Here is a 25,553-nt window from a genome sequence, read left to right as displayed (position 1 = left end):
AATCTTTCTATATATCTGTAACCTTGTAATGAGCTAAGGGGGTCCAGCCTGAAGGTCAGTTAGGGTGAGATTTGGGGTGAGTGTTTATTTGTACCCTGGGTACCCCTGGAACTATAGCAGGGTGACTGTTACCCCAATATTTCTATATATCTGTATCCTTGTTATGAGCTAAGGGGGCCCAGCCTAAAGGCCAGTTAGGGTAAGATATGAGGTGAGTGTTTATTTGTACCCTGGGTACCCCTGGAATTATAGCAGGGTGATTGTTACCCCAACATTTCTATAAATGTGTAACCTTGTTATGAGCTAAGGGGGTCCAGCCTGAAGGCCAGTTAGGGTAAGATTTGGGGCGAGTGATTATTTGTGCCCTGGGTATCCCTGGAACTATAGCAGGGTGACTGTTACCCCAATGTTTCTATATATCTGTAACCTTGTTATGAGCTAAGGGGGCCAAGACTGAGGGGCAGTTAGGGGAATATTTGGAGTAAATGCTTATTTGTACCCTGGGTACCCCTGGAACTATAGCAGGGTGACTGTAACTTATAAGTGCCAGTGCCCCTATCTCAGCCTTATCCTGCGCTTGCCCCCATTGGGACTGATGATAGTTCTCCTTTAAATTAACTGTTTCGAAGGATGTGCTCCCTGAGGATGCTAGAGGTGTCAGTATAAATCACAGTATTGTAACCAATAATGGCACAAAGGAAATAAATTAACTTTACCTACATTCAGTTGCCAGAACAAGTTAATAAATCTTAGTAGGTAGAGCTTTATGAATGTTATGTGCATTCGGGCTAGATTTCACATTAACAATCATGTTAGAGCATGTATTTAGGGTTTACTTGCCCTTTAACCCTTCCTGTTTGCATTACTTGTTTTAATGTTACAGGGAAAATATACTGTCTGGAGCTGTTCTGTTCTTTGCAACGACATTCTTCATAGTCCCTGATGCAGTAGCACCCCTAGTGGTCAAGAATAGATGGCAGTATAAGTTAGAGAAGCACTTGATGGGTCAAGCAATATGGCAGCTCACAGTGCAAAAGGAAATGTTCCCTGTTAATGGTAAACTATGGCCTTATATTCTGCTGCCTCTTTTTTGAGCAAAATAAATGGCTGTACTCTGATGTTGGAATAGAAATGCAGAAGAAAACAGGGTTTGTTTTATCATTAAGTAAACGTATGAATAATGTAGAACCCATCTGAGAATGCTGAGGAGGGAGGGACGTCTGACAGATTGGTGGGGACTTTCTGCGGCTGCCGCGCTGAAGCACTAACTACCTTGGCAATGGTCTCACTTTTTAGAGCAAATGGTTTCCCTCCAGCTATTGTTGAAAACAACATCCCAGTGATCATTATTCAGGGGAGAATTTTGGGAGCTGTAGATCCGCACCTGCCCAAAAAACGAATTTTATAAATCCTTGTTATTTCTATTTATGGGGGTGGAATAAAATCTCTCAAAAACCAGGGGGAGGGGATATGGAATTTAAACAAAAGAGTTGGCTCTTGGAGCATGCTGGGAATAGCGGTTCAGCAAGAATTGTATATTATTGTAGGGGCCCTGATGCCTTAGATTTTTCTTTTGGTTGCTATGGTTTTGCAGCCTCATTATCCGGACCTATACTTCCTTTAAGACTGTATTTTACTGTATCACATTATAATATCTATCTATCTATCTATCTATCTATCTATCATCTCTAATGTGAATAAAGTAACCCTTCTTGTAAAATATACGGATATTATAAGTTACAGAGGAGTTCCATGACCATATAAAAACAGAAAGATAATATCCTCATATTTTGCAACAGGGGGTGCTTTATTTATTATAATACACACGTTTCAGTGAGTCCTGTGACAGAAATGACATCACTTAACTCTGATTATAACCGATGACATCACTAAGCAACCTTTATAAGGATATAATGTACAGGATATTCATGGCTCTCTCTCTCTCTCTCTCTCTATATATATATATATATATATATATATATATATATATTTATTAGGGATGCACCGAATCCACTATTTTGGATTCGGCCGAACCCCCGAATCCTTTTGTGAAAGGTTTGGCCGAATACCGAATCCTAATCCTAATTTGCATATGGAAAGGGAAAAACATCTTAGACGTCCTTGTTTTGTGACAAAAAGTCATGTGATTTCCCTCCCCGTCCTAATTTGCATATGCAAATTAGAATTCAGATTCGGTTTGGCCAGGAAGAAGGATTCGGCCGAATCCGAATCCTGCTGAAAAAGGCTGAATCCTGGCCGAATCCCGAACCTAATCCTGGATTCGGTGCATCCCTTATATATATATATGTAAGGCATTTTTTAGTAGCAGTATGCACAAAATGTCTCTGTCTTAAATATATTGATATTGGGTTGAGTGCAGAGGACTCTTGTATTTGTCTATATGTATTTTGTGGTCACACCCTCATTGCACCTCCGCCTAATGGTTTTAAAAATTAGTGGTGAGCACAACTTTCCCTTGTTTGTTATAGTTTATACAGGAGCAGTGACCAGCTCCATGTTGTAGCTCCCACCCCTCCCAGCTATAGTCAGGTGATCCCACTGGTGTCTAATAAAAGGGCAGCCAAGTTTGGGAGTTTTACTTTGAAAGCAGCAAGTAAGTTGCAGGTAAAACTTAAGGTGGCCATAGACACAAAGATCCGCTCGTTTGGCAACATCGCCAAACGAGCGGATATTTCCCCGATATGCCATTAACGAGCATGGCTATATCGGGGGTAATCTGATTGTTCGGCCGTACGATGTGAAATAGGCTCCGGTGGGATCGAAAAGCTGTCGGCACTCCCCACGATCCGAGTGTCTATGGCCACCTTTAGTCCCTTTGTAAAATGTATAATGAAGCAATAGAATTCTTAATGAATTGGATGAATTGGCCAGATATGGGATGACTTTGACGTAGTTGGCCATCTTAAATATATTGCAATATATGGACAAACAATCCCTGTTTTGTTTAAAGGGTAAGGCATTTTTCAGTAGCTGTATGCACAAAATGTCTCTGATATATATTGATAATGGGTTGAGTGCAGAGGACCTCTTGTATTTATATTTATATATATATATATATATATATATATATATATATATATATATATATATATATATATATATATATATATATATATATATATATATATAAAAATATATATATATATACAAACGTGTACATATACATATATGTCATACAATATATAAAATGCCATATATTATGTGTACAATATCCTCTGTTTCTCTCTTTCTCTCTGCCTATCGCTATCAATCTCCCGTGGGTATCCCTGGCTGCTAATGTACGTCTCTATCAATCTTTACGAACACAGAGCCATGACCCTCTCCATCTCTGTACACTGCAATAAATCTCAGTGCCTCCGTAGCAATCGATCTGTAGCTCCATAGATCATTTTAAAGGGAGTGAGCATTCAATGTTTAGTATTTTTTGCAATTGGTCTGTTATTATTGTTAATTGCGGTGGGCTGAAATGCCATCATTTTTTTTCATTACCGAAGAGAATTTGAACCCTGATTTCTAAGCGGACTGGAATGTGGATTGCCTTTAATTATTCTTCCAAGTAATTCAAGTAAAAACACATTTTGGTTAGCCAAGCTGATTCCCTGACTTAATGTGGGTTCCCTGAGAAGAGAGTGAAGAAAGCCAGAGCTACAAGTTGCAGCCTCTTATCTCCCTGTGTGACATACAGTATTCCATAATAAAGCATTTATCTAGGATCCAGTGATTGCTGCAGGTTTTATTTTAAAGGGGTTGTTTACTTTTGAGTTAACTTTTAGATGATGTAGAGCAGGGGTCCTCAATCTATTTTACCTGTGAGCCCCATTGAAATAAAAAAAAGAAAAAGTTGGAGAGCAACACATGCATGCAAAAAATTTCTGGAGGTGCCAAATACGAGGTGTGATTTGCTATTTGGTAGCCCCTTATGTGGACTTGCAGCCTACAGGAGGCTCTGTTCGGCAGTACACTTGGTTTTTATACAACTAAATCTTACGTTAAAGTCAGAAATTCAAAAAGAAGCACCTGCTTTGAGGCCACCGGGAGTAACATTCAAGGGTTGGAGAGCAACGTGTTGCTCATGAGCCACTGGTTGGGGATCACTGATATACAGAGTGATATCCTGAGACAGTTTTTTAGCTTTTTATTCAGCAGCTCTCCATTTTGCAATGTAGGTAATTGCTAGCAACCATGCACTGGAGACTGGAACATGAATAGGAAAGGACCTGCATAGAAAAATAAGTAATAAAAAGTAGCAATAACAATACATTTGTAGCCTTACAGAGCTTTTGGTTTTTTAGATGGGGTCAGTGACCCCCCCCAATTTGAAAGCTGGAAAAAGTCAGAAGAAGAAGGCAAATAATTCAAAAACTATAACATAATGAGGACCAATTGAAAAGTGTTTAGAATTGTCTATTCTATAATACTAAAATTTAACCTAAAGGTGAATCAGCTCTTTAAGGTTCAACTTATCTCCTCTTATCTAACGGAACAAGGAGTTGCTGGGACGCTGCATAGCCTGCACCTGGGCCATCCATCCCCCTCCGGAAGTGGAGATCACGGCAGATTCGAAATTGTGTGAACCTCCGGCGTACCCCGAGGGGGTGCAGTCCCTGGTGCAGTTGCATCATTGTACCCCAGCAGTTCCACCACTGATCTTACCAAAAGAGCGGATCTGGCCATGTATGGCCTTGCAGGGTCGGACTTGGCCGGTGGAACATTAGGATAAAACACGGTGCGTCCCCAGCCCTTGTGGGCCCCACTGTAGAGTTCCGGGTGCAGGTATAGACGCGGATCGGCGGTTCTGCCGGTCGCGGGTCTTCTCAATAGCTATTTTTACTCCTTTTTTTCTGATCACGCCTACTTACAATGATGCCACTTCCGGTTTACAGTGACTGCACTTCCTGATTCTTGATGGTCAGCAGGTTGTGGGTCCGGGTTGCGGATAAGGTACTTGTGGGTCGGGTAGCGGGTCCAAGCAGGTAAGACTGGGGGTTGCGGGCCCGGGTTGCGGACGGCGGGTTGCGGCTATGGGTCGGGTAAAGGTTCCAAAAAAATGGACCTGCGTAGGACTCTACCCCACTGGCCCAGACCCACTATTCACACTGCCTCCCAAACTCCCTCCTTGCCCCCGGACAAAGGCGGGGCCTGAGGTGTCTAATGTATCTTCGCCGCTGGCCGTGTAACTTTACTTTTTTGCTTCTTCCTCTAGTCTAGCCTAGTCCCTTGCCTGTTGCTTTAAATTCCCCTTTCACTAATGGCTGGTTATTGTAGCCGTGGCGTATATCTACCCGTGGGGAGATTATAATAGCGGGGCAGCTTGCGCTTGTTGTGTCGCATTTTACTCTGTACTTAACATTCGTCCTCTGAGACATTGTGCCACGCGAGCTGTTTATCTCTGCCCACTCCTTGTCTGCTGTGCCTGGGAAATAGCTAGTTGTACACCAACACCTACTTATAGGTTTTCATGCTAAACACCTACCTCACCATTCCCTGCCGCAGAGATCCGCTAACACTGGCTTCCAAGAGATGTGCTAATTAACCACTATATCAATTAAATGTGACTGTCATTCTGTGCCTGCCCCGCTCCTGTATTTTTTATGTCACTACATAAATGGTGTAATTTAAAGGTCTCATGGCAGTTAGACTAAGTAGATAGACTGAGATTGCTTAATGTCTGCAGCTGACAGTTAGCCAATGGGACGCATTTGAGAAAATATGATGGTGTTTTCTGTTTATCTCTGTTATTTTACTTTTTATTTGATGTTTTCCCTCTTCCCTTTAGCTCTTTTATATATGTTCTCTCTTGTTTGCCTTTGATTTTCTATTGTCTTTGTGCCATGTTGCTGTCCTGCCTGTCACCTCTTCCTCTTATATGATCACTTTATTTTTATATATCGTGTTTTTTTTTAGTTTTTGCTTTGTGGTGACCATGGTTATTTATGCACTTAAGTGCCTCTAGGGGTTCGAAACGCACCAGGCTACAGATATAGTATCATAAATAAATAGATTCTTTTTTTCACTACATTTGTGTTGGCTTTTGTGGATTCTCTGAGTGTCCATCGAATGTTTGGTGTATTTATGGATTTCTACTCCCCTAGGAGCTGGGGCTGGTGTACCCAAACCACTTTTTTGACCATGCTGATTTTTATTTTTTTGATATTTGTTCTCTTTTGCTAAAAATTCCCTACGTAGCTTACAAATAAGGTCCCACATTGAGGCTACCACTTATTACGGTTGGGGTTGGGGACTGCTTGCAGGATCTTCCAAAAAATATTTGTTCTTTCCCACCATCTACTGCTGTTTAAAGGAGACATATAGGATAAATAAAAAAACTAATTTTGTAGGCAATAATATACACTATATGATGCACAAATTAATATTGTCTTTAAAAAAGGCCCCTTTATTGGAGCTCCCTATAGATCTGATATGGTTCCTGTCTGAGTTTGAAATGAGGGGTGGGCTTGTCCTAACACTCCCTGCCAGAAGCAGAGTAGGGGGGGGACAGCCAATCACTGCCCTGCAGTCTACAGTTCCCTCTCAAGTCAGCCTACAGTGCATTGTGATGAGTGCTGCTGGCTTCCCTGCACAGCCTGGGAAAGGAGGCAGCAGGAAGTGGGACAGATGGGCGGTGCTAGTAGGGTTTTTGCAGAAATTTTCAATATAGTAACCAGAAACACTACATTTTAAACCGCATTTGTTCTATATCTAAAAGAGTTGAATGCACTCTTTTTTTTTACATAAAATGTCTCCTTTAATCCTTCTAACGAACCAATCCCTATTAAACCTGGGAATGATGGCCCACCTGTAACCCACCTAACCACCTACAGTGGGGGAGAATCTCCGAACCCCCTGTGCCCTGCTTCCATCTGCAGGCAAAAGGTCATTTCAGTGGGTTTGCCTAAAAATATGGTTTTGCCCTGTGTATTCATATACACCAGGATTATGTAGAGCAGAACTGATCACATGGAGGACTAGTTATTGGCTATATCCTATGTTAAAGGGGTTGTTCACCTTTTAGTTAACTTTTAGGGGCCGATTCACTAAGGTTCGAATATCGAGGGTTAATTAACCCTCGATATTCGACTAGGAATTAAAATCCTTCGACTTCGAATATCGAAGTCGAAGGATTTAGCGAAGATAGTTCGATCGAACGATCGAAGGATAATTCCTTTGATCGAACGTTAAAATCCTTTGATTCGAATGATTCGAAGGATTTTAATCCAACGATCGAAGGATTATCCTTCGATCAAAAAAAGATAGGCAAGCCTATGGGGACCTTCCCCATAGGCTAACATTGACTTCGGTAGCTTTTAGATGGCGAACTAGGGGGTCGAAGTTTTTTTTAAAAAGACAGTACTTCGACTATCGAATGGTCGAATAGTCGAACGATTTTTACTACGAATCCTTCGATTCGAAGTTGTAGTCGTAGTCGAAGGTCGAAGTAGCCCAAAAAAAACTTCGAAATTCGAAGTTTTTTACCTTCGAATCCTTCACTCGAAGTTAGTGAATCGGCCCCTTAGTGTCATGTAGAGAGTGATATTCTGCAATTGTTTTTTATGTTTTATTATTTGTGGTTTTTGAGTTATTTAGCTTTTTCATTCAGCTGCTCTTTCTCTTTGCTCTGTTTGTAATTTCAGCAATGTGATTGCTAGGGTCCAAATGAAACTAACAACCATGTATTAATTTGTAAAGAGACTGGAAAATGAATAGTAGAGGCCTGAATAGAAATATAAAAAGTAGCAATAACTATACATTTGTAGCCTTAGAGAGCATTTTTTAAGATGGGGTCAGTGACCCCCAAGCTGGAAAGAGTCGGGTAAAGACTCCAAATAATTCAAAAACTATAAAAATAGAAAAAAGGAAGGCCAATAGTTGTTTAGAATTAGCTATAACATAAGAAAAGTTAACCACCCTTTAATGAGCCAAGCATAATATTCATTGTGTAATTAGATATATACATAATATGCGCGATTGGGTGGTTTTACAGTGTAACTAGATTGTCCTGCAAAAGAAGCCATCTTGGTCCTGCAGGTGAACATTGTAGCACAGTCTGTTGAGAAATAGCCTAAATGACAATGTACCTTTTCCAATCTCCATTTTCTTGTCTCTCCTCTCAGCCAGAATGTTCTTTTAGCACTGGGCTCACATAAATAAACCTCTAGTCTCGCCGCTCTGCTCCACGGGTGACTGGGAGCCAAATATTCCTGAGCGTTAATGCACGGGCCGAGAGGGAGTTTGTAGAGCGTGAACAATAATGAGGTTTCCTGAAATTGCTGAACAGCTTGGAGCTGATGCCTGTTTGTTACTCTGTCCAGACTCTCCTAGCGCCCAAGGCATTTTGGTGACCTTAAAGGGCTTGTAAACTAGTGATGTGCTGGTTGAGTTTCTCTCGAACCCGCACCCGACCCTAAACCGCCCCCTCCAAACACAAACCTGCTCCATCCCTTCTATTTATATACCCGTGCCTGCCCCGCGGTGACTTCACGAAAGGGGAGGGGCAGGCGTAAGTTTATAAAATCAGGAAACAAAAGCCGGCAGTGTGGGGCCGCGGGCAGGGAGAGCTGAAGGGGGTGCACAACACAAAGATTTTTTGTGGTAGCTGGACCGAACCTGCGAGACCCACGGGTAAACTCATGGGTCCTGTGGGTTTCGGGCCAGCCCGCACATCACTATTGTAAACCTGACCATAACACCGTCCCACACCTCTCCCTAGTTTTCTATAGAAGTTGCCAAAAAACATAATTATAGATGCATGAGAATTCACCAATGCGAATTCTGCTGATCAAAAACTTCATTATAAATGCAAAGGAACCGACCAATGAGAATGCTGATTCCCAGCACCATGTCAGGCATCTTGCAGTTATCTTACATATAGAGATAATTATGTCATTTATTCCTTCATTATATGACACTGGAATCAAACATGGGGATAAAGGACAGACTTGTTCAGTGCTGGGAAACTCTGCTTTAAGCTTCCAACTCCAGTTGCAGGAGCAATGAACATGGAGCCAGATTGAGTAAAGTTTGGTTGAGCAGTGCAGCAGGGTTTACTATCCCTTTAATTTAAAGGGGCAGCAGTGAGTCCATTATTGTGGAGCAACGGTTCAGTCAGGCTAAGTAGGTTTAATTTTCCTTTAAAGTTGAAACAAACCCCTTATTAAAAAAAACCCTACAGCCCTACCCCACATATACCCCCCCTCACCCCCAGTCTAGCTGCTACCCCGGGCAAATGCCCCTAACTTTTTACTTACCCCTCGGTGCAGATTCAGGGATTGGCAGCCATCTTCCGGGTCTTCGGTAATCTGAGAATGAGACCAGCGGAGCGGCACATGCACAGTTGGAGCAATATACCGGTTTATGACAACTGCGCATGCACAGAAATTGACGTAAATTGCTGAAGCGCCAGAAGAAGACACAAAGACCCGGAAGATGGCTGCCGTGAGCTCCGATCCCCGAATCTTCACCGACGGGTAAGTAAAAAGTTAGGGGCATTTGCCCGGGGTAAAAGCTAGGCTGGGGTGAGGAAGAGGGTCTATGTGGGGAGGGGGGTAGGGTTTTTTTTAATCATGGGTTTGTTTCTCCTTTAAGAAGTGTTTTTTTTTTTCCCTTAACATGTTCCCTTTAATGTAAGTGTTTTTTTTTTTGCTGCTACCTTCAGTAATAACCATTTCCTTCTCTTTTAGCTTTATAAAGAAACCCCCCCTCCGGTCACACTTACTGCAAGAATTACTTGTGGTTTCTTCACCGCCCAATTAAAATCCCAATGCTGGAGGGAATTTACAAAAAATCACTCAGTTGGTGTTGGGCTGCGTCTGTTCCGCGCGTCCTTGATGTAATCAAATGTGCTCTAATCCCTGCAGGAATAGCTTTAACGCTAATGATCCGTGGGTTTAAGGTACTTCAGTGTTATTTGCTCTGTTCTTCTGCGGTGCTGCCAATTATACGCAGCTGCTTTTTCTAGGACAGCAAGTCCCTGCCAAGTCAAGGCACAGGTTAAGGTGACCCTGATGCCTCTGAACATCTTGTTTCTGTATTATTGCCCTGCCCTCAGACAACACAACTTATTTGGCTTAAAATAAGGGCTCTTACTCACGCGCATTTTTACCTGCGCTCCCCTGCGTTCCGTTTTTCGGTGTTCAGCCGCAGGGGAGCGCAGGAATAGACGCTTTTCATTTTTTCAAGTTGAGACTCAACATGCTGCATTTTTCCTGCGTTCGGCGCCTACACGCGCCTGTGTGAGTACAGCCCCATTTAAAAAAATGAAATGCGTCTATTCCTGCGCTCCCCTGCGGCTGAACGCCGAAAAACGGAACGCAGGGGAGCGCAGGTAAAAACGCGCGTGAGTAAGAGCCCTTAAAGGGCTGGGTTTTAACTGAATCCAGAATGGAATCTGTAATGGGTGTATCCCTACTGGGAACACAGAGGTTGGTCAGTCTGATGGCCCATAAGAGCAGATACCTTTTGGGACTTTAATTGTCCTGTACAGGCACAAATTTGGTCTTTTGGCAGTCAACAAACATCTGGATGAGACAGATGAGAGACTTTATGTATTTAGCTGTTTATGATTAGATAATGATTATCTAACGAGAATGTGGGTTCCACTCAATTCTGTGCATTTTTCAACATTGAGGGTTGGACTGCACTGGAAGGATACTGGGAAAAAACACAATCCTTGTCTGGAGGCTAGTGCGGTGTTTGGCCCTGATAGTGGCTGCGAGAAGAGAAAGATATGTACTGGAGGGGTGGAGGGGGGTTGCGGCTAGGGTGGTGGCCAGGGGGGTTGTGTTTGGGGCCCGCCAGTTTCGGACGGGGCCCTCGTGGGCCATGCTGGCCCATATCCCTTATGCAGAAGCGCTTCCTCCCTCCCTGTACCCCGGTGCAGCTGAAAGAAGAAGGTAGCCATGGGGGGCCAAAGGGGGGGCCTGGTTGCAGCTTGGGGAGGGGGGCCGGGTTGCGGATCAGGGAGGGGGACTAGAGGGTGCCTCACGTCTGGGCTGGCAGCAGCCCCAGTGGGCCCCCGGGCACCCCAGTCCAACGCTGGGCCCCGCTGACCCAGACCCGTATCTCCCCTGGAGCCTTGTGCAGCAAATGCCCTCTGTCTTCCCACCTGGCCCTGATTGTTACTGCGAGAAGAGGAGGTACACACTGAAGAAGCAGAGGGGGATTGTGGCAAGTGGTGGCCAGGGGGGTTGAGGTTAGAGCCCAGTTGACAGAGACCCGCTCCGTGCATGGAGTATTGAGCTGCGGGGCCCCTTGACCTCCCGCTAGGGTTGCCACCTTTTCTGGAAAAAAATACCGGCCTTCCTATATTTTTATGGGTTTTCCCTATAAATAAAATTGGCATCAAGAAACATTTTTACCGGCCAGGTGGCAACCCTACCTCCTGCTGGCCCTGATTGTTGCTGTAAGAAGAGAAAGGTTCACTCTGGTGGGGGGGGGGGGGGCGGGGTTGTGGCTGGGGTGGTGGCCGATGGCGGTTGCAGTAGAGGCGAGGGGCCAGGGGGGTGGGTTTGGGGGCCCCTGAGCAGCAGCCCTGATGGCCTCTGACCCCCCAGTCCGATGTTGCTTACTTTATTTGTAAGCTTTGGTAGGGATTGGGAGAAGCTTGGACTAGGGAAGACATACTGCTGTACTGAATAATGGATGTAGATATTATCTAGAAGTTCTGAAACTAGACTGTCCAAAGTGACTTGACTAAAGCTGGCCATACAAGGGCCAATATAAGCTGCTTACTTTGCCCCTCAAGATGGCAGCTTATTGTGTGTATGGGGCCTCCTTGTCTGATTTATATCAAGCCTAAAATCATCAAGATATTGGGCATATTTGAAAATCCCTTGACCATATCTCCCCCATGGGTCTGCAGTATGCTCCAGCCATAGCCAACAATTCAATCAACCCAATTCAGCCCAGTGCATAGGTGGCTAAAATTGGGCAAAGATTTGCTTGTGTGTCAATAAGTTCACAATCAGGGCTGTATTTACCATATAGGCACCCAAGACCCGCCCTCTAAAGCCTACACTAAATACTGCCTGTTCTCATTCTGCAAGAAATATATAATTGAGAAAGCTATTTTCTTGATGTTATCTATATTTCCCATAGTGCAATTTCCTCTTACTGCAGAAAATAGTCAGAAAATTGTTTTCAACAAAATTCTTGGCTTGCTGGATTCCCAGACTTAATGTAGGTCCCCTAAGAAACCTTACTGTAATACATGTGCTAGTTGGGGCAACACTGAACCCTGCACAAAGGGAATGTAGTGTATAGCACATAAATGTGGTCAGTTTACTGGTAATTATTATCTGCTATTTCAGTCCCCATTCAACTGTACAGATAATTAGTCTCTGCCATGGAATAGCTGGCTTCATTAGATAAAGGGATTTGCCTAGGATACCAAGGGCAGAATCTTATTACTCAGAAGGTCTCGGAGTTATTTTCGTGGCTTGTGAGAAGATTTGCATCGGATAATAAATTATGAAAGCATTAAAATATTTTAGAGATCTTTATCTTGGACGGAAGATGGGAGAAATGAATCACAGAGAGGAGGATCTGTCTTTGTGAAGTTATGAACTGGCAGATGTGTGTGTGGGGGGGGTGTCTCGCAAGCTGCTTTGGGTTTTCTGCCGGATCCACAGGACTTAATCAGGACCATTCTCTGAAGATATGTGATGATTAGACTTGAAAGGAGGCTTCTCTGTTTGAAAGCCAAGATGAGGTTCTCTGGGCAGATTGGCCTTGGAGGATTGGCCCTGCTTTGAGTTTAACTGCTTTTGCTTGGCTACAAATCATAATAAGGAAAAGCAGAAGTGAATCAAAGTGTTAGAGCTCTGCTGGGGTTCCGAGGTACAGATGCTGTTCAGCAAAAGGGCTCCATACCGAAGATATTTTCACAGACAAGTCAAACCATATTGCTGATTATTGATTGAAGTACTCAAGTACACAAGGAGTTCTTGGATAATGATTGGCTGGTCAGGGGCACGTAAATTTAGCTGTGATGACAGAGGTGCAACAAGAGCCTATAATTAGAGGTCTAAGAAATCCGAATTTATATTATATTTATGGCTCTTGTGTATTATATATATGTATATATATATGTATATATATATGTATTATATATATCTTATTTCCAGTGATATGGAGCGTTGCAAATTGGGTCCAGTCCCAATAATAATACATAAAGGCAAAATTCTGGTGGTTCAGCCGTAAATAAAGGAGTGTTATTTACACTAATATGAAATGATCTATGTGTCAGACATAATAACTTCCATTTTGCGAAGACAGATCCCATAGGAACGTCTCATTCCAGACTTACTGAAGGATTCATTTGCATGTGGTTAACACATGTTGTCGTCTCGCCATGAGCGATGCCATGGAAATTAGCTTGCCTTCCTCCAATCACTTTCAAATGGCAGGTCTGGGAGTTGGAGCCCATCTACAATTGAACTCCATTTACCCATCTATAGCCTGGAAAGCACAATTTATTTGCTAATAGGAAAAAATATACACGACTGATATATACTGTAGACTATTTGTAGATAGATAAACCCTTCTGTGCATTTGTACATAAAGCACTGAGGTCTTGAGATCAGTTCTGACCACAGCACCATCTGCACGGAGTTTCCGTCATCTACCTGTGTTTCCATGGGCAAACTGCCAAATTGCGCTAGTAGCAACCAATCAGCAGTTAGTTTTAAAGATCTACTACAGTGATCTTCAGATGTGTTTGGTTCAAGCCCTGCAAAATATACATGAACCGGCACACACTCAAATCATGCAGTTGGGGAGCTTACTCCATGCAGTTGCTAAGGTACCAAACCAGGTCAACAGATAACCAGCACCACCAGTGCATTATATGTGATATATAGGTGTGCGGTGGACCAATGGGATTTACTTTTGGTTTAAGCCCTCCAGTTGAGGCCCAACATTTGGTTAGGGCTCCCCTTGTATCAAACATCCAGTTATAGTCCTAAGAATGTCTAGGAATTAAGATGTATTCACACGAAATCTTGCTCTAATTGACATTCAAGATGGAGTTCTAGGAGTATCAAGGATTCTAACTATATAGAGTTATCAAGGCTACCTCTTGAGATGTTCTTTTTTTGGTTCAATTTGCATCATATTTTGGAGTGAAGTCCGGTTTGTGCCAGCCTACATTTGAATATATATATGTACTCTCTACTTGATGCTTCTTGCACAAAACCTTCACTTCTTTTTAATCTTTAAGGTGAAATCCAGCAAATATTTCAGGGACAAGCCCCCTCTTTTCCCACTTAGGAAATGGATATAATTGCTTTTGAAGAATGCGATATGCTGCTCATAATTTATTATTATTATCCTTTATTGATATAGCAGAGAGATGAAATCCAACGGGAATGTTTATTGTCTGTATTGTGTATGGTGGCAAGGCCCATCATAGCAAGAAAGGTTAACTCTATTCTATAATTAACTTGCTGTTGTTTTAATTTTAGGTGATGCTGGTGGGAGACTCTGGAGTGGGGAAGACATGTCTCCTTGTGAGATTCAAGGATGGGGCATTTCTGGCTGGAAGCTTCATCTCCACTGTTGGGATTGACTTTCGGGTAAGGATTTTTTAAATTTACCTCTATAATATGTCCAGTGACTGGTAACTGAAAAGCTTGGTATGAACATGAGAAATGGCTCTGCTCTTCTTTAACCTTGCTTCAGGGACAAGTTTTCAAGAAATACAAAGCCAGACAGGCTGACCATATGTCTGATATTCCCGAGCAAAGTGATTCTTGGAAATAGTTGACCACCGCCTGTAAATGGGCTAATGGATTGTTGTTCTCTAGAACTCACAACAGTCCCTCCTAATTCTCTTTAACATAGGAGGATTTTTAATGTCCATGGTCGGCTAAGGTTGCAGATTGGAGCTAAGTGGTTGACTGGTTTGCATTAGACAGGTACATTAAGTTCTGAATGGAGAGATCTGGTCTTCATGTCCTTCCATGTGTGTGTACCCAAGGCAGATCTCTGCGGCTGATGCTGAGATGCAAATCTTGCTTGTGCCATTAAACATGACATTATGTGTTATGCTTGATTAGGGCAATTTATCAGGATGGGTTCTTTCAGTTCAGTACTCTGATAGGTTACACTTCAGAAGTATAAATAGACTGAGCAATATATAATATAATATGAAGCGTTGCTTCCATTATCACAGAGTTATTCACCAAAATGCCCTTTGTCCTTAGTACTTGCAAGTTTCCCTTTAATTACAGACTGTTGCTTGGCACTCTTACATTGTACGGTGAAACAAACCAAGGCTTGGGTATCATTAATGCAAACAAATGCTCCTCGTGGATTATATATTCATTGCTCAACGTGTTACCAGGGTTGCTTGAGCAAATGTCACTTCTATGTCACATTCTCAAGGGTGACAAGCCATAATAGATTGCCTCTGTTTTCTGCACGATAAACACACTCGCCCCTAAAAAAAACCACATAATCACTGCATTTCCACCTGCGTGAATCCTAATCACAAGCTAACAGTATATCTCTCCAGGAGAGTTTCACTCATTCATTATTTAGACTCTTTGACCTGAAAAGTGAGCTAAACTTCCTTTCTTTAAATAGGACTGGTTTCCTATGTGTTCATTTAATTGCCTTCTCTCTTTGTATCTAAATTACATAGCCTAAAGTGGGGGACCCCAATCTTTTTTTACCCGTGAGCCACATTTAAATGTAAAAAGAGTCTGGGAGCAACACAAACATGAAAATAGTTCAAGGGAGTGCCAAAAAATGATTGTGGTTGACTATTTGGTAGCCTCGGTGTGGCTTGGCAGTCTACAGGAGACTCTGTTTGGCAGTACATCTGATTTTTATACAACCACAACTTGCCTCCATGCCAAAAATCCAAAAATAAGCACCTGTTTTAAGGCCAGTGGGAGCAACATCCAAGGGGTTGGTGAGCAACATGTTGTTTACAAGCCACTGGTTGGGGAACACTGACCTAAAGTATCAGGAAACCTACATGTCCAGCTTTTTATTTCCAAACCAAGGGCATTAGTTTGAGGATGCTGCTATAACTGACTTTACTTTTCTGGGAAGGTTCCTACCAGATGTTGTAACATTGTTAGTAGGATTGACTTCCATTCAGACACAAGAGTATTCGTGAGGTTGGACACTGATGTCGAGGATCAGGCCTTGCTTGCAGTCACCATTCCAGTTTATCCCCTAGATCAGGGCTGTCCAGGTCAGATGTGGTCCTCCAAAGGATTTTTATGGACTCCCAGTCTGCTCAGAGGCTCTCCAACATGCTGTATGAAATGGAATTGGCCCACTACATGTAGTAAGTTGGACAGCACTGCTCTATTGTTTAGTTCGGTTTAAGTTGGTGCCAGTCAGGTTCCTTCACTTCCATCTTAGCAAACCCATGCAGTGTTCTTCCCAGAAAAAATTTGGCTGGGTCGGGAAAAGAAATATCTGAAAGTGGACAAAATAAGAAAAAAAAGATGCACCTTACAGCCTGTTCCACCTTGCCCAATGTAATAAAACTTATTTGACAGAAGCCAATAGGACTTTTCTTGCTTCTGCAAACACATCACAGTCCTACCATTTTATGCAAAAAATATTCTATTACAGCAGCAAGAATAAGGCTATTCTATTGCAGACCCCTCCAACTTGAAAAATCTAAGCAAAGGGAGCCCATTGACTTGGCCACCTCAGGCATCAAAGGGGCCTGAACGCTCCTGAGAATGTAATTGTACAATGTAATGGCACCAATGTTGGTGTGATTTAAGCCACTGACAATAATTAGAAGAGGTGTCCACATACTTTTGGGCAACGCAGTATTGTTATTGTTACTGGCTCCCCCAACAATGCATATCCCTTGATCTCTTAGATCTCGTAGAGATTGCGGATCTCTTCCTGATGTACCCACCTTGAGGTGGGCAATATCTGGCTGATCCGATCATGGGCCTTAGGGCCCAACGATCAGATCATAATGCGGGAAATACGGGCGGTCAGATCATGGGACCGCATCAATGAACAGATGCCGTCCGTGATCCGACGGGATTTTTAGCCCTGCCCAATCGACGGCCAGATATTGATCAGGAAAGCCTGTCAGAGGGCCCCACACACGAGCCAGTAAGCTGCTGACTCGGTTTGTCGGACGGTTTTATTGGCCCGTGTATGGCCACCTTAAGAGTTGTAGAGATTTCAGTGTGTTGCTTTTCAGCAGATGGGGGAGGGGGGGGGAACTAATTTACCTCCCTTATTTCCATAGCACTTGTTCAGAAAGTGGAGATTTTTCAAGGAAATAGTTATGTGCCACTACTGTGAAAATTTCACTTGTAATTTTCTGTAAAAATGCTGTGATATTTGATATTTGGAAACTTTATAAAATGCCCCTTTCTCGTTGCCTCTCGTTGCCTGTGTTTATCATTTCCCTTTAGCGATTTAGAGATAAGAGCAGGAGAAATAGACTAGGAGTGCTTGTACTTCATTGCATAGAGCTTTTGCACATCAGGGGATCACAGTGACGGTGGTATTTATTGTGTCCTTCTATGCGCTCCGTTTCACTGTAAAAAACATCTTTCATTTGGAGTAAGTGCTGTGTATTTTGTCTGTATGTATTGCCAGCTCCCAATGGTTTTTATTCCCAAACATTCCATTTGTATCTTGAAAACGGCTCCTTCCATCATTCTTCTTGATTTAAAAACAAGCTGCACATTAATACCTTTGGCTCCCAGTTTATCTAAACTGTATAAGCAATGAAGATAAGATTTCTACTTAAAGGAGAAATAAATCCTAAAAAGAATATGGCTAGAAATGCTGTATTTTATTTACTTAAATTATTGTACTGGTATAGGATCCATTAACCGGAAACGCAATATCCAGAAAGTTCTGAATTACGGAAAGGCTGTCTCCCTTAGACTCCATTTTATCCAAATAATCCAAATTTTGAAAAAATTATCTAATAATAAAACAGTAACTTGTATTTGATCCCAACAAAGATATAATTAATCCTTATTGGAGGCAAAACCAGCCCATTGGGTTTACATGATTTTCTAGTAAGTTGAAGATCCAACTTACAGAAAGATCCATTATCCAGAAAACCCCACGTCCTGAGCATTCTGGATAACAGGTCCCATACTTGTACTTGATACCAACTAAGATATAATTAATCCTTATTGACGGGGAAGCAATTATATTGGGTTTATTTAATGCTTCAATGATTTTTTAACAGAGTTTAGAAGTTTCAGTTACCCCTTTTCCAGAAAACCCCAAGTCCTGAGCATTGTGGATAACAGGTCCCTTACCTGACCAGCCAAGCGGTTCAGCAACCCTATAACTGCAATGATCCAGGCCTTCAAAGTTGTCCCCAGCAGCCCCCATCTTGTTAGGCCATCTTTTGTGTGTCAGTGGCACTGCACATGCTCAGTGTGCTCTGGGCTACTGAGAAGCTGAGCTTAGGGATTGTTCAAATGTTATACAAGCTGATGCTACAGGGCTGATAATTAATCAATAGGGATGTAGCGAACGTCGGAAAAAAAGTTCGCGAACATATTCGCGAACTTGCGCAAAAACGCGAGCGGTTCGCGAACGGTTCGCGAACCCCATAGACTTCAATGGGAAGGCGAACTTTAACATCTAGAAAAGACATTTCTGGCCAGAAAAATGATTTTAAAGTTGTTTAAAGGGTGCAACGACCTGGACAGTGGCATGCCAGAGGGGGATCAAGGGCAAAAATGTATCTGAAAAATCTGCCTGTGTGTGCTTGGAAGAGATAGTGTAGGGGGAGAGCTGTTAGTGATTTCAGGGACAGATGATAGTAAGTTTGCTGGCTAGTAATCTGCTTGATACTGCTCTGTATTGGAGGGACAGAAGTCTGCAGGGATTTGAGGGACATTTTAGCTTAGGTAGCTTTGCTGGCTAGTAATCTGCTGTTCTCTTTAAACAACTGCCATACGTTGACCTTGTAGGCATTGTTTGCCCAGTTTTTTTGGACGCAGCCACTGAAGCACAGTTGCCAGAAAAAATATGCCATATAAATGCTGAAAATAGTCATTTTTCGCCATACGTTGACCTTGTAGACATTGTTTGCCCAGTTTTTTTGGACGCAGCCACTGAAGCACAGTTGCCAGAAAAATTATGCCATATAAATGCTGAAAATATAAATTTTTTTGGTTGCAGCCACTGAAGCACAGAGGCCAGAAAAATTATGCCATATAAATGCAGAAAATATGCATTTTTTTGGTCGCAGCCACTGAAGCACAGTTGACAGAAAAATTATGCCATATAAATGCTGAAAATATAAACTTTTTTGGTTGCAGCCACTGAAGCACAGAGGCCAGAAAAATTATGCCATATAAATGCAGAAAACATGCATTTTTTTGGTCGCAGCCACTGAAGCACAGTTGACAGAAAAATTATGCCATATAAATGCTGAAAATATAAATTTTTTTGGTTGCAGCCACTGAAGCACAGAGGCCAGAAAAAATTATGCCATATAAATGCAGAAAATATGCATTTTTTTGGTCGCAGCCACTGAAGCACAGTTGCCAGAAAAAATATGCCATATAAATGCTGAAAATAGTCATTTTTTGCCATATACGTTGAGTCAACGTATGGCAAAAAATGACTATTTTCAGCATTTATATGGCATATTTTTTCTGGCCTCTGTGCTTCAGTGGCTGCGGCCAAAAAAACTGGGCAAACAATGCCTACAAGGTCAACGTCGTTGACCTTGTAGGCATTGTTTGCCCAGTTTTTTTGGCCGCAGCCACTGAAGCACAGAGGCCAGAAAAAATATGCCATATAAATGCTGAAAATAGTCATTTTTTTGGTCGCAGCCACTGAAGCACAGTTGCCAGAAAAATTATGCCATATAAATGCTGAAAATATGCATTTTTTTGGATGCAGCCACTGAAGCACAGTTGCCAGAAAAAATATGCCATATAAATGCTGAAAATAGTCATTTTTTGCCATACGTTGACCTTGTAGACATTGTTTGCCCAGTTTTTTTGGTTGCAGCCACTGAAGCACAGAGGCCAGAAAAAATTAAACCAGTAGGGTTTGCACCCTAGTTTGTAACGGTGGCGGAGGGAGGAGGAGGACGCTAAAGGACAGCTGTGTGTGGAGTCATGAGGCTTGAAGAGAAGGACAGCTGCATAGAAGTCAGAACAAGTCTTCCGGCGTGCAGTAACCCTCCGAGATCCACCCCTCATTCATTTTAATAAAGGTCAGGTAATCGACACTTTTGTGACCTAGGCGAGTTCTCTTCTCAGTTACAATCCCTCCTGCTGCACTGAAGGTCCTTTCTGAGAGCACACTTGAGGCTGGGCAAGACAAGAGGTTCATGGCAAATTGTGACAGCTCTGGCCACAGATCAAGCCTGCGCACCCAGTAGTCCAGGGGTTCATCGCTCCTCAGAGTGTCGATATCTGCAGTTAATGCCAGGTAGTCCGCTACCTGCCGGTCGAGGCGTTCTTTGAGGGTGGATCCAGAAGGGTTGTGGCGCTGCCTTGGACAGAAAAACATTTGCATGTCTGACGTTACAGACTGGCCAAAGGGCTTTGTCCTTGCAGGTGTGCTCGTGGCAGGATTACTGGCACCTCTGCCCCTGGAATGTTGATGAGTTCCTGAAGTGACATCACCCTTAAAAGCATTGTACAACATGTTTTGCAGGCTGGTTTGTAAATGCCGCATCTTTTCGGACTTGTGGTATGTTGGTAACATTTCTGACACTTTATGCTTGTACCGAGGGTCTAGTAGCGTTGCGACCCAGTACAGGTCCTTCTCCTTAAGCCTCTTGATACGGGGGTCCTTCAACAGGCATGACAGCATGAAAGACCCCATTCTCACAAGGTTGGATGCAGAGCTATCCATCTCCGCTTCCTCATTATCAAGGACTGCATCATCCACGGTCTCCTCCCCCCAGCCACGTACAAGACCAGGGGTCCCCAAAAGGTCACCACTAGCCCCCTGGGAAGCCTGCTCCTGTTGGTCCTCCTCCTCCTCCTCCACAAAGCCACCTTCCTCCTCTGACTCCACTTCTGGCACCTCTCCCTGCGTTGCAGCAGGTGCCTGGGTTCGTTCTGGTGATTCCGACCAGAAATCGTGCGCTTCCAGCTCCTCGTCACGCTGGTCTACAGCCTCATCTGTCACTCGTCGCACGGCACGCTCCAGGAAGAAAGCGAAGGGTATTAGGTCGCTGATGGTGCCTTCGGTGCGACTGACCATATTTGTCACCTCTTCAAAAGGTCGCATGAGCCTGCAGGCATCGCGCATAAGCACCCAGTAACGGGGGAAAAAAATCCCCAGCTGTGCAGATCCAGTCCTACCACCCAGTTCAAAAAGGTACTCGTTGACGGCCCTTTGTTGTTGCAGCAGACGTTCCAACATAAGGAGCGTTGAATTCCAGCGAGTCTGGCTGTCAGAAATCAAACGCCTGACTGGCATGTTGTAGCGCTGCTGAATGTCAGCAAGGCGTGCCATGGCTGTGTAGGAACGTCTGAAATGGGCCGACACCTTTCTGGACTGGGTGAGAACGTCCTGGAATCCTGGGTACTTGGAGACAAAACGTTGGACTATTAAATTTAACACATGTGCCATGCAGGGCACATGTGTTAAATTGCCTAGTCTCAACGCTGCCAACAGATTGCTTCCATTGTCACACACCACTTTTCCGATCTGCAGTTGGTGTGGGGTCAGCCACCGATCGGCCTGTGACTGCAGAGATGACAGGAGTACAGATCCGGTATGGTTTTTGCTTTCCAGGCACGTCATCCCCAAGACAGCGTGACAACGGCGTACCTGGCACGTCGAATAGCCTAGGGGGAGCTGGGGGTGCACAGGTGTGGAGGAGGAGAAGGAGGACCCAGCAGCAGAGTAAGAAGAAGAAGAAGACGAGGTAGAGAGCGATGGAGGAGTAGAGGTGGTGGCAGAACCGCGTGCAATCCGTGGCGGTGACACCAACTCCACTGTTGTTGTTGAGCTACCCATTCCCTGCTTCCCAGCCATTACCAAGTTCACCCAGTGGGCAGTGTAGGTGACATACCTGCCCTGACCATGCTTGGAGGACCATGCGTCAGTAGTCATATGGACCTTTGGCCCAACACTAAGTGACAGAGATGCGGTAACTTGGCTCTGCACATGTTGGTACAGGTGTGGTATTCCCTTTTTAGAAAAAAAATTGCGGCTGGGTACCTTCCACTGCGGTGTCCCAATTGCTACAAATTTGCGGAAGGCCTCAGAGTCCACCAGCTGGTATGGTAAAAGCTGGCGGGCTAAGAGTGCAGACAAGCCAGCTGTCAGACGCCGGGCAAGGGGGTGACAGTCAGACATTGGCTTCTTACGCTCAAACATGGCCTTCACAGAAACTTGGCTGGTGGCAGATGACTGGGAATGGGAACAGGTGGTCAAGGTGGAAGGCGGAGTGGAGGGTGGTTCAGACGGGTCAAGGAGAGCAGAGGTAGAGCAGTAAGATGCTGGACCAGAAGGAGTGTGGCTTTTAGTTTGCCTGTTGCCTTTGAGGTGTTGCTCCCAAAGTGCTTTGTGCTTGCCGCTCATGTGCCTTCGCATAGAAGTTGTACCTATGTGGCTGTTGGGCTTACCAAGGCTCAGTTTCTGACTGCACTCATTGCAAATTACAATGCTTTTGTCAGAGGCACACACATTAAAAAAATCCCACACTGCTGACTTTTTGGAAGTGTGCGATCTGGCGGTAACAGTAGAAGTTGGCGGAGTTGGCGGTATTGGCGGCAATGGCGGGTGCGTTGGCCGGCTGAACACAGGTGCCGATACATGTTGTTGCCCTGCTGATCCCTGCGGGCTGTCCTCCCTGCTTCTTCTAAGTCTTATTCTCCTACTGCCTCTCTGACTCTCCGTCTCTCCATCTGAACTACCCTCCTCTTGCTCTCTTCTACTAGGCACCCACAAAACATCAATCTCCTCATCATCATTCTCCTCAGATGCATCAATTTCTTCTGACACATCACAGAAGGAAGCAGCAGCGGGGACCTCCTCCTCATCACTCATTATGTCCATCTCTATCGTGTTCTCTGCCAGAATTAAATCTGGTGTAAGGTCCTCATCTCCTTCATCTTCTTCTGGCAATAATGGTTGCGCATTACTCAGTTCAAGAAACTCATTGGAAAATAACTCCTCTGACCCCAGTGAAGAAGGGGCACCGGTGGTGGAGGAAGTGTTACGTGGGGTGGCCATAGCAGTGGAGGATGAGGAGGATGTTGTGGTAAAGTTAGAAACGGTAGAGGATGGGGTGTGCTGTGTAAGCCAGTCAACTACCTCTTCAGCATTTTGGGAGTTCAGGGTCATTGGCTTTTTAAAACTGGGCAATTTGCTAGGGCCACAGGATTGCATAGCAGCACGGCCCCTAGCACGGCCTCTGCGTGGCGGCCTGCCTTTGCCTGGCATTATTTTTAAAAAAACAACAACAACAACAAAAACTCAGTTGGTTTTTCTGGAAACGATAATACACACAGCTAGATGGCGGGTTGAAGAAAACACTGTGCAAATAATGCCTACAAAGTCAACGTATACACTACTACAGCGGTGGATACGGATTACGTAAAATATATGAATGCTGCTTGAAAAAAAGTAACTCAAGTGGTTTTTCTAGAGACGATAATATTATCAATATTTAGACAAAATGTGAACAAGGTCACACAGCTCGATGGCGGGTTGAAGAAAACAGTGTGCAAATAATGCCTACAAGGTCAACGTATACACTACTACAGCGGTGGATACGGATTACGTAAAATATATGAATGCTGCTTGAAAAAAAGTAACTCAAGTGGTTTTTCTAGAGACGATAATATTATCAATATTTAGACAAAATGTGAACAAGCTCACACAGCTCGATGGCGGGTTGAAGAAAACAGTGTGCAAATAATGCCTACAAGGTCAACGTATACACTACTACAGCGGTGGATACGGATTACGTAAAATATATGAATGCTGCTTGAAAAAAGTGACTCCGGTGTTTTTTCTGGAGACGGTAATATTATGGATATTTAGACAGAATGGGAACAAGGTCACACAGCTCGATGGCGGGTTGAAGAAAACAGTGTGCAAATAATGCCTACAAGGCCAACGTATACACTACTACAGCGGTGGATACGGATTACGTAAAATATATGAATGCTGCTTGAAAAAAGTGACTCCGGTGTTTTTTCTGGAGACGGTAATATTATGGATATTTAGACAGAATGGGAACAAGGTCACACAGCTCGATGGCGGGTTGAAGAAAACAGTGTGCAAATAATGCCTACAAGGTCAACGTATACACTACTACAGCGGTGGATACGGATTACGTAAAATATATGAATGCTGCTTGAAAAAAAGTAACTCAAGTGGTTTTTCTAGAGACGATAATATTATCAATATTTAGACAAAATGTGAACAAGCTCACACAGCTCGATGGCGGGTTGAAGAAAACACTCTGCAAATAATGCCTACAAGGCCAACGTATACACTACTACAGCGGTGGATACGGATTACGTAAAATATATGAATGCTGCTTGAAAAAAGTGACTCCGGTGTTTTTTCTGGAGACGGTAATATTATGGATATTTAGACAGAATGGGAACAAGGTCACACAGCTCGATGGCGGGTTGAAGAAAACAGTGTGCAAATAATGCCTACAAAGTCAACGTATACACTACTACAGCGGTGGATACGGATTACGTAAAATATATGAATGCTGCTTGAAAAAAAGTAACTCAAGTGGTTTTTCTAGAGACGATAATATTATCAATATTTAGACAAAATGTGAACAAGCTCACACAGCTCGATGGCGGGTTGAAGAAAACACTGTGCAAATAATGCCTACAAGGCCAACGTATACACTACTACAGCGGTGGATACGGATTACGTAAAATATATGAATGCTGCTTGAAAAAAGTGACTCCGGTGTTTTTTCTGGAGACGGTAATATTATGGATATTTAGACAGAATGGGAACAAGGTCACACAGCTCGATGGCGGGTTGAAGAAAACAGTGTGCAAATAATGCCTACAAGGCCAACGTATACACTACTACAGCGGTGGATACGGATTACGTAAAATATATGAATGCTGCTTGAAAAAAGTGACTCCGGTGTTTTTTCTGGAGACGGTAATATTATGGATATTTAGACAGAATGGGAACAAGGTCACACAGCTCGATGGCGGGTTGAAGAAAACAGTGTGCAAATAATGCCTACAAGGCCAACGTATACACTACTACAGCGGTGGATACGGATTACGTAAAATATATGAATGCTGCTTGAAAAAAGTGACTCCGGTGTTTTTTCTGGAGACGGTAATATTATGGATATTTAAACAGAATGTGAACAAGGTCACACAGCTAGATGGCGGGTTGAAGAAAACACTGTGCAAATAATGCCTACAAGGTCAACGTATACACTACTACAGCGGTGGATACGGATTACGTAAAATATATTATGGCTGCTTGAAAAAAGTCACTCCGGTGTTTTTTCTGGAGACGGTAATATTATGGATATTTAGACAGAATGTGAACAAGGTCACACAGCTAGATGGCGGGTTGAAGAAAACACTGTG

The 25,553-nt window shown here is 43.4% G+C and overlaps 1 protein-coding gene across 2 annotated transcripts in view; it reads left to right on the top strand.

The window, feature by feature from the left end:
• Positions 1 to 25,553, top strand: part of LOC108701655 (ras-related protein Rab-26-like) — a 157,765-nt gene that overhangs the window by 5,520 nt on the left and 126,692 nt on the right. For both annotated transcript variants that reach the window (XM_018236579.2, XM_018236578.2), the window contains exon 3: positions 14,481 to 14,591. In XM_018236579.2, the coding sequence (XP_018092068.1) occupies positions 14,481 to 14,591 (111 nt within the window). The remainder of the gene's footprint in view (positions 1 to 14,480; positions 14,592 to 25,553) is intronic.

This window comes from Xenopus laevis, chromosome 9_10L, assembly GCF_017654675.1.
Source record: "Xenopus laevis strain J_2021 chromosome 9_10L, Xenopus_laevis_v10.1, whole genome shotgun sequence".
NCBI lineage: Eukaryota > Metazoa > Chordata > Amphibia > Anura > Pipidae > Xenopus > Xenopus laevis.
The sequence above is the reverse complement of the archived record's forward strand: the minus strand, read 5'-3'. Positions and strand labels throughout refer to the sequence as shown.